The sequence below is a fragment of the Penaeus monodon genome, chromosome 10 (assembly GCF_015228065.2).
Source record: "Penaeus monodon isolate SGIC_2016 chromosome 10, NSTDA_Pmon_1, whole genome shotgun sequence".
NCBI classification, from domain to species: Eukaryota; Metazoa; Arthropoda; class Malacostraca; order Decapoda; family Penaeidae; genus Penaeus; species Penaeus monodon.
In genome coordinates this window covers 14,813,385-14,823,384 of record NC_051395.1, presented here as the reverse complement: position 1 = coordinate 14,823,384, position 10,000 = coordinate 14,813,385, and the positions used below count along the sequence as shown (strand labels likewise).

General features: G+C 40.2%; 1 protein-coding gene and 1 long non-coding RNA gene across 2 annotated transcripts in view; both read left to right on the top strand.

Annotated features, from left to right (window-relative positions):
• The window catches only part of LOC119577462, a 2,728-nt gene extending 1,468 nt beyond the window's left edge, over positions 1–1,260 (top strand). Inside the window, exon 2 of the long non-coding RNA XR_005229126.1 lies at positions 332–1,260. This is a non-coding gene — a long non-coding RNA (uncharacterized LOC119577462). The remainder of the gene's footprint in view (positions 1–331) is intronic.
• A 481-nt stretch (positions 1,261–1,741) lies between these two features.
• LOC119577877 (beta-hexosaminidase subunit alpha-like) overlaps positions 1,742–10,000 on the top strand; it is a 10,785-nt gene continuing 2,526 nt past the window's right edge. Inside the window, exons 1-9 of the mRNA XM_037925504.1 lie at positions 1,742–1,878; positions 5,390–5,534; positions 6,015–6,105; positions 6,311–6,436; positions 6,802–6,962; positions 7,641–7,796; positions 8,289–8,401; positions 9,111–9,165; positions 9,525–9,674. Of these exons, the coding sequence (XP_037781432.1) occupies positions 1,869–1,878; positions 5,390–5,534; positions 6,015–6,105; positions 6,311–6,436; positions 6,802–6,962; positions 7,641–7,796; positions 8,289–8,401; positions 9,111–9,165; positions 9,525–9,674 (1,007 nt within the window). The 5' untranslated portion in view covers positions 1,742–1,868. The remainder of the gene's footprint in view (positions 1,879–5,389; positions 5,535–6,014; positions 6,106–6,310; positions 6,437–6,801; positions 6,963–7,640; positions 7,797–8,288; positions 8,402–9,110; positions 9,166–9,524; positions 9,675–10,000) is intronic.

Below are 10,000 nucleotides of genomic sequence, written 5' to 3'. Positions count from 1 at the left end.
TTTTACATACATTTCTTCTCTGTGTGACCACAGTTGGTTCAAGTAAATCCTTGCAGATTGCCGTTGTTGTTTCCCTTGTCTACTCTTATGTCTATCAGAGACTGTTGGTGGTTCAAGCCAGGTCCCTGCAGATCGTTATTGACGTCTCCCTCCCCTATTTTCCTCTTAGTCTTATGAAAGTAAAACAAAAAAATGAAAATAATGTAAAAGCCAACATTAAAAACTGCAAATTTATATAAATAACTTAACATCCCCTCCTCCCTGTTGCTTTCTTTTATTCTTACTATCTTGGCCTTACATGTATAATCTGGTTCACTGATATCTGACACAGTACCGATGGATGACCCTGCTGCAGAAACGATCACTTTAGGATGCTGTGGGAAGGACGTCACCGGAAGATCGCCATAAGCCTGCAGATCAGGATGTCTGTCAGACCAGGTATTAAGCCGCCCCAGGACGCCCTGCCGGGACGCCCGTAGATCCGGCAGAGGACCAGGAACTCGCCAGGCAGGTACCAGTTGCTCCAGGATGCTGTGGAAGAGCGCCGTCTGCCTGAACGCCTGCAGATTCAGTCAAACTCCAGAAGCTCGTCAGTGTAGGTATCAGCCACCCTGAGATGCCAAAGAGGAGGCCGTAGATCCAGACGAAGATTACGAGGACGTCTGGACGAGCACGCAGCCGAGGAGGACCTGAACGAGATCTGCGAGGACGTGTGAACCAGTACGCCACCGAGTTAGACCCGGATGAGGACCACGAGGAAGTCTAGACGAGTCCGAAGTCATGGAGGACCTATGCGAGACCTTCCAGGACGTGTGGACGTCGGGGATGGAGGGATTACACTAAGCACCAGGAAGAAGAGGACAAGGACGAGCAGCAAGGCAGATGGACCAAGGACAACACACACGAGAACGAGATGACCAGCAAATCAGGACCAGCCAAAGTTGGATTACCCTTGAGGCCAATCTAAGGCACCTCGAGAGCGAGACGTTAATAGGTGGCCGAGCAATATGGTAGGTCATTAAACAGACGGAAACAGTGACGTCGCCTCACTCCCCCCACATTTCCTGCAGCTGATGTAACACGCCACGTTTTCGGTGGACGCTCATTGCTGGTTCCGAAGGATGACCCAGTCTTCAGTCAGTTCGCTCCCAGAAGTCATCCTAACAAGGCCCCACGACACTGCGATCAGCTCTTACCCTAAGACGTCTCGTCTGTTCTTTACTGTGTTGTACTCTTCCGTAATAAAGAGTCAAGCCGTTATAACCACTATCACTGCCCAACCAATGTATTAGTTGTCATAACCAATGTATCAAGTATATGCCAGCCTTTTACACACACACATACACACACGCGCGCGCGCGCATGTGTGTGTGTGTGTGTGTGTGTGTGTGTGTGTGTGTGTGTGTGTGTGTGTGTGTGTGTGTGTGTGTGTGTGTGTGTGTGTGTGTGTGTGTGTCACAAGATTATCTGCAAGACCATATATATCACGGAAACTAACACAGTCTATACATATAAAATCAGTTAGTCCAAAGGAGTACGTATGTTTGATGAACGTTGTACTTTATTGTTATGTTACTTCCTGTTAAGATGTGGCATCGTCGCAAGAATGGCGTAAGAGTTCGTACACAGTAACTCGGGTATGAGTTGTGTACGTATGCTAGAAATCAGAATGACGTGCAATATCACGCAAATATTAAAACATTAATTCATCAGAAAACATCGCCCAGTCATAAGGAAAAGGAAGTTTCTGAGACAACTTAAATTCGCAAACACGCAAACAAGGCTATGACGTTTGCCGAGTGCCCCAGACTGCCCACGTGATCCGCTGATAATTCCATCAGACGAAGGCTGGAGTTCGTGTCGACACCATGTATCGAGGTAAGCTCCGTATTCAGGAATTTAAGTTATTATTATTACTGTTATTTTATCAGTGTTATTATCCTTGTTGCTGTTATGAAGCAAGGGTGTTTTAGCAGTTATGCATATTTAATCACATTGATCGTGAATATGCTAATACTACTGTTATTAATATTGTTATTTTCATTATTATTACCATTGCCTTTCATAGCATTGACCTTGTTATTGTCATTATGATCATTACGTCAACACATATGATGGTCTTCGTATAGTCACTGATGTAGATACTATTGCTGCAATAGTATCTGCTATTATTGACATCGCAATCATTCTGTTAGGTTATTCTCGTCATCGTTGTGTTCATCATAATATGTTATAAACAAACGCGCGCGCATGCAGACACACACGCAAACACTCATTCCCACTCATTAGTGAAATTCATGTCGAGCAAATTGCAAGTAGAACTAAGGGATGTACAAAAAATATTCGTGTGTTTTCTTGTACTTCCCTTCGTTGCTATACTTGCATTCCCACTCGTACGCACACTGAAACACAGACACACGCACACTGAAACACAGACACACGCACACTGAAACACACACATACGCACATTTAAACGCACAGATACGCACACTCAAACGCAGACACGCACACTCAAACACACACACGCGCACATCAAAACACACACGCACGCACAATCTAACACACGAGCACGCACACTCTAACAAACACACACACACACACTCTAACAAACACACACACACACACTCACTCACTCACTCACTCACTCACTCACTCACTCACTCACTCACTCACTCACTCACTCACTCACTCACTCACTCTCTCTCTCTCTCTCTCTCTCTCTCTCTCTCTCTCTCTCTCTCTCTCTAAACAGTAAAAGCATGTATATTTGCTTGTCTGTATACAAGTGCATACACAACCTGGATAATAACAAGTATCTTATCACAGTGATTATTTATATTGTTTTGAGTGTTCTCGATGATATACATTACATAACGTTGTAATCATCTTCCCGATAATATCGGTAGGAAGCGAACATAGAAATACATTGGACTCGTGTTTGGATACATGTCATGCATGTCATCGATTTGCATAACATGCGCTCGCTTGTGTTCGTTCTTTTCTTTTCTTTTTCTCTGCCTCTGTTTTTCTTATTTGTACGTGTCTTTATTAATATCCGCCTGATTTACGAGGGCTGAAAGAGCCAATACAAATCCGAGAGTATTATTTAAAACCAAGAACAATTTTCATATGCAAAACACAGTTGAAACACCAACGGATAAGGCTAAATTATTTAGTCTTTTAACTTGTGCAAGCGTAGTAGTACCTTGGATACATATATACATACATATATTCAGGAATTTCCCCACTATCAGTAATTGACAGGAATTGGTTCATAAAAAAACTTTCGTCGTAAAGAGTTGATTTATTCTGACTCGACCATGAGTATTCAACGCACAGAAGATGCACCGAGCTCCTTGATAAGGTTAATCTATGTGGCATCCGCTCTACCACAGATGAATGGGATAGCCTTTTCAGCTTAAATAAAGCTTTTTTCTTCTTTTTTTTCATTTCGTTCAGATTATGTGAATAATTGTCCTGGTGGTTAACCATTAACCAAGAGCAAACCGAATAAATGAAATCAATAAACAAATTAAATATCCCTCTTCCATTGGCACTAACCTTGAACAGCCCGTCTTATTCAGGGTTCCTACACCATAGTGCCAGGGAGTGACATTCCTTTGCACGGTGTGAATCACGTGCACTGACGGGTCGTTCCTCCCAAAAAGGTCACAGCACTGGGGATACCAAACTAGATACCCCGATCTGATACCAACAGCAACCCAGCATTTAAGGTCAATATGTGCAATGCGTATTTATTTTAGTTTTCGTGAGAAAGGCAATTGTAAGTGGTAACCTTACTGTTACCCATCAAACGATTATGATATAGTCTTCACCCTCATGTTATTCAACAGTAGCAAAAATACAAGAGGACAGGTTTCAATTACGGCTCAATATACTGTATTAAGTACAATATAGTACAAGTGGGTTTTAAGACGTAGTAGTGCCAACAGACAATGAGCGTGACTTCATTCACTATTATCACCGAGTGCTACTAATTTGGGCGTTGCTGATTACAGGCTGTGGTTACACCGAGTTCAAACAGGTGGGGAAGTTCCGCATCAGTACGTTCAGTGATGAAGAACATTCAGAGGCCTGCGTTAATGTCTAAACTGTTTCGGTGGGCGTGGACCATCCCGCCTGTTATGTTGGCAAGCTCCTCTGTGGTGTGAATTCCCGAAGAGAAGCGATTCGTGGAAATCCATTCGAGTCGGTTTGGCCTATTGCTAACCTACAACCAAGTCGGGCAATTTAAGTCTAACCTAACCTACCTTAGCCCATCCTATCTTGACATAGTCTAACGTAAATCAGCCAAGTCTGACTTACAAAGGAAGAGCCGACCTGGTCAGCATATGTTGACTGGCTTGACTAATAGATGAATAGATAGATTTATAGTAGGCCTACTTGCCCTATTCCCATTCAAATATAAATAAATACAAATCTACTTTCTCATGAAACATCCATTCATGAACCAACGAAAAATGATGATGTTCGGTTATAAAAAAAAGTGTTTTGGGTGGTTATCGTGACATTACTTAACTCATGGACTTATAACATATTGGAGTAATATAACCACTACTACTTCTAAAGCGATACCAGTGTTATTGCCAAGATAGTCGATAGCTGGTTGCTGCTTTCCACACGTCATGCATAGGCTACTGTTCGTATATATGTGACATTGACTGCATATGTTTCAAGAAGAATGGATGAGTTTCAGTAATGTATTGACTATGATGTTAATCATAGTGTAAGGAAATAGGTCGTTTGGTCTAAAGTTGAACTGTATAAAACATATACAAATAATAAAATCCCCATTGCCATGAAGACTTTAAAATCAATATTAATAAAAAGTCATAAATATCATGAGACGCAAATAAGCGCATTTATTCCGTGTTGTATTGCACGTGTGTCGATGCAACCAGATCAAGCGTTTTCCTGCAGCAATCTGGGAGTTTTCTTATTCCTTCACAGAAAACTGCTTTGCGTCCTCGGAGAGCACAGTACATTTACTATAAGCTTGACGAAGGAATTATTTAACTTCATGAAAGCCTGCATATGTGATCATACACCGCTTATCTTTCCCAGAAGACATCAGGAGGCGTATATTGATATAGTTACTCTTATCAGGTTTACAGAAGTTAATCGTATTTACAAAGGTTATCGGAAAAATAGCCCAGTTATCAGCCATTGTTTGGCTTTGATGAATAATAATTGCATAATAGATAGTAATAGTGACAGGCCAATCAAAAACGCAAAAACAAGAAATCCATCCAGTGTTTTATCGCATCGCATAAATCAAGATTATCTAACATCTCTTACAACCTCCCCCCGCCCTTCATTGTGCTCTTGCAGGAGATTATAGTCTGTAACTTCCATCTTCTTTTCACAGTATGCTTGATCCTGCTCGCGTTTGCAACAGGATGTGCAATTGCCGGGTTCCCAAGTGTGTTACCCACGAAGGGCGAAGTGTGGCCACGCCCCCAGATGAGTGTGACCTCGAACACTTACATGGTCATACGACCGCAGACTTTCAGGTGAAGAATTCTGGGTTTCCACTATGCGTGCGTCGTAGTGCACGATGGCTAGACTTGCCTTGTTAGTTTATGTAACTTTTTTATTTTCCTTTCCAGATTTTTTTAGGAGATTTGTCTTTAACACTTACCTCAAGGCGTTCCGCAAGGCATAAAAAATAAAAATTTAATTAGAATTTCTCAAGTACTTAATACATTTTCTATCATTACAATGGTTATTACAAAAACTCTAGAGCATTAATTGTTTGAATACTTATTTTATAATGAATATATAGATGTGTGTGTGTGTGTGTGTGTGTGTGTGTGTGTGTGTATATATATATATATATATATATATATATATATATATATATATATATATATATATATATATATATATATATACATATAATATATATATATATATATATATATATATATATATATATATATATATATATATATGAATAAAATAAATATTAACTCTGTGGTAAATTTCACCAGGTTTACTACAGTTGGTCATGACTGTGACATCTTGAAGGCTGCTCTGAAAAGATATATCGGCATCATGTTTGCGTCTTATTCATCTGCTGAGGTAAGTTTTCGCATGTTATGCTGAGATATACTTTATTCTTATATATGACCTAAAATTGGCATAGACCTACATACATAGTCGTGATATTTCGTACTACCTTTCATAAACCTGGAGGATGTAGCTTTAGACACATTATCAGAGTTCATTCGCACATTAACTCTAATCACGTAGTTTGATTAACATCGAATTCGTATTTTGTCTACAGCTCCGACCGCAGCCCTGGAGGAAAGACGGCTTGTTTCGCGGATATTTGGACAATGTTAAGGTCAATCTTATTGCGCAGTGTGAAGAACTCCCCCACAGGAACATGGATGAACACTACGAGATAAAGGTACTTCGTGATATAATCTTCAATAGTAGTTTAGAACGAATTTTATTAGCTTTGTTAGCATAGGTATTACCATGTTATTATTACCATCTCCTTTGTTTTTTAATTGTTGTTTTACTCAGAATTCGCCAAATACCCATCCTTAATCGAGTGATCTCATGCGGCACTGCTATCCATATTATATGATTACCATAGGTTTTGACCAGCTTCTTCAATCATTATTTATAAATTATTACAATGTATTCATTTATTATAATTTATTAATTTCTACATTCAGAATTCATCTCCCTATTTATTCAACTTACCTTATTCGCCGACGCCTTTCACAGTGGGATAACCACACATAACCAAGAGCTCATTATTCGCAGATCGACAGCCCCGACGCCCCATACGAAGGCACTATCGTCTCGCAGAGTGTGTGGGGGATCCTGCGAGGCCTCGAGTCCTTCTCACAGCTTCTCCTTCCGAGTGGATCCGCCTACGTCCTCAACTCTACACAGATCATGGACTTCCCGAGATTTTCCTTCAGGTAAAATGTAGTCACGGTTATACTTCGACTTATGTGGTTTTCTGTAATGATAATGGATATGGTAATTAAGCTTGGTGTTTTTGATTAATTGGCAAGTTTGTTTGTTATGGCTTTAGGGGTATGGAATAGGCTAAATGAAATGTACAATATGGATGACGTAATTATGTTATGATGTTGAAGATAAATAACGCTGTCACCTCAACCTTATTTCCTGGGGAATTAGGAGTTCATAACAGTAAAATTTTAATAGCTTTTAGATGACATCTTGACATTGTTAATCTATGTCATTTCTCCAAACAGGAAAGACTAAGGCATTTTCTTTTCCCTAGAAGTCTCTCGTTAAACATGGATGAAAAATCTTGGAGTTGTGTATAAGACGATGTTGAATTATTGATTCACATTTTCCTTTGAACTCTTATTGATTAGGAAATCGTAAAGCACTGAATTCTTTATACACATAAATGTGAAATGACATAGTTTGTATTAATCCTTACTGGTTCTGTCTGTCATTAAGGAATGCAAATTCCTTTTCCAGAGTTATGCTGAAGTACATCAAATATGTAATAGAAAATCTGGCATAGTTACGATAAAACCACGTACCTGGATAAAGTAAATCTTTCCCCATTTCGTTTTGTAAATTAACTGATTCCCGAAATAATGGACTCATCTTTTCCCCAGAGGTCTGATGCTGGACACGGCGCGCCACTTCCTGCCCGTAAGTAAGCTCAAGGAAAACCTTGACCTGATGGCGATGAACAAACTCAATGTGTTCCACTGGCACCTCGTTGATGACCAGAGCTTCCCCTACGAGAGCGCCGCCTTCCCTAATCTCAGGTCAGTTCTCTTACGGAGATCTTTGAAGGCTGACGGCATATTATTAGATCTTTAGATCTGAATTAATATTTATTTGTATGTTTTTAAGGTTGTTAGTTAATGGAATGAATAAGCATGACCTTCATATGCATAAGCTTTTCTTATCAAATATTTTCATCTGAAGGACTAAAACTTGGCACGGCTATTTATGCTGCACCTCGAAAATTGCCAATAGTAAACCTATAGATATTCATGCCTTATCTATCAGGTATGACATGTGATGGGTAAAATTGTAAAATTGCTAGCCGCAGAAAATAAAACAGGAGAAGGATAGTCTACTCCTCATCTCTTGCGCCTCAATTTTAGTTCCTAGAAGGTATCTGGATGCTAAATATCTTGCAGATGAGAAACGTTATGCCGCAGAATGCTGTTTTCTCTCAAAGTGAATAGTTAATTATCTGGATAACATAAATGCAAATTACTAAAAATTTCCCCCCATTTCCACGTGGACAGCAAGCTCGGGTCGTACAGCAGCAGCCACGAGTACAGTGCAGCGGATGTGGCGGACGTAGTGGAGTACGCCAGGTTAAGGGGCATCCGTGTCCTGCCCGAATTCGACACTCCTGGTGGGTGGAAAGACTTTTTAGTTTAGTACGGCACTTTTTTTTTTTTCTTTCTTTCTTTTTTTTTCTTACTAACTTTGTTCAGAAAATCACTCGAACGTTCCACTCTCCAGGTGGTTCTGCAGTGGCTGGGTCTTGGTAACTCAAACGCATCTCAAACGCTTCTCATCTCAAGCGCTTTTCATCAAGACTTTTTACTCATGTTAGACATCTTTGACATGCATCCTGAAGTCTTTTTGCGTAGTTTGATTCCTTCTGATACGTCTGATCTTTTCGGTGGTGCAGGGCCGATTTCATTAAATTACCTTAAGGATACAATGAAATGCCTATAATGATGGGTGGGTAATCAGATAAAATCTATGTAGTCCCTGGGGCCGGCGCCAGATACTGTTCGTAACCAACTACGTGGGTGTGTTGTCTGAGTGGAGTATCCAAGTATGGCTTCAAACATGGCTTTCTGTCCAAAGAGTGATCTCTCTTGTCGTAACCCAAACGCTGTCGTTTGCACACAAGTTTATATGATTATTCATGTTTGTTTATGATAGGCGATGGCTGGAAACGGATGCAACTATTAAGGCTTATTAACATTTAAGTGAGAACATGATGTAATCATAATATCTTGATTTAAAACTTACTACATGATAAACATTGTAATCACTAAATAAACCATGATGTTCATCCCTGTAGTATTTTTTCACTTGTTGATCCACAGGTCACACGAAATCCTGGGGACCTGGACAACCGGGGTTGCTCACGAAATGTTACACGTTAGTTTCTGTCTATTTTGAAGTTTGTTAATTTGTCTGACTATCTCGCTTAGTATGTATCTGTCTTGTCCTCTTTCTAGCATTTATTCTAGGTAAGAAAACACATAGATAGTATGGTGGTTTTGTCCATCATATATGGCCTAAAATCTCTTCATAATGTTTTGGACTTTCTGATAAGTTTTAATCTTATTTCTATTTTCCTATGTGAAATTATATTTTGCTGTCAGAAATCATAGGTATACCAGTCGTAGTAATTACTGAGAAAGGAAATCCGCCAGCCCCCTTCTTTATGTTTTGTTGTAGAGAAAAGGGAAATTGCATACCTTTTTTAATGTGCATATGTGTAAATCGGTACCCAGGAACTCTACACCCGACGGCACTTTCGGCCCGATCGACCCCACGAACGACGCCAACTATAAATTCTTGCAGAGCTTCTTCACCGAGGTCACGCACCGCTTCCCGGACCACTACGTTCACCTGGGCGGCGACGAAGTCAGCTTTTCCTGCTGGTGGGTGTCTTAGAGTTTGTGTTTTAAGTAGGGAGAGATGGTGAGGTTATTTCTGCTAGTGAGTTTCTTAGTTTTTCCAGTTTCCAGTAGAGTTTCTTTTGTGGGTAAAGAGGGCCTGAAGTTTCTCCTGCTAGTGCGTGTTTTAGGTTTTGTTGGTGGGATTATTGTGAATTGGTGAACTGAAGGTTTGTAGTTCTAACTAGTGTTTGTCATTGGTGTGTAGAGGAGGCGAGGTTTCATCTGCTGGTGCGTGGATTGGGGAGTTTTCTTCTGCAGTTTCCAGTTAGGGAGGTGTTCTGTTGTCTCATGTGGGGTTGAGATCAGTT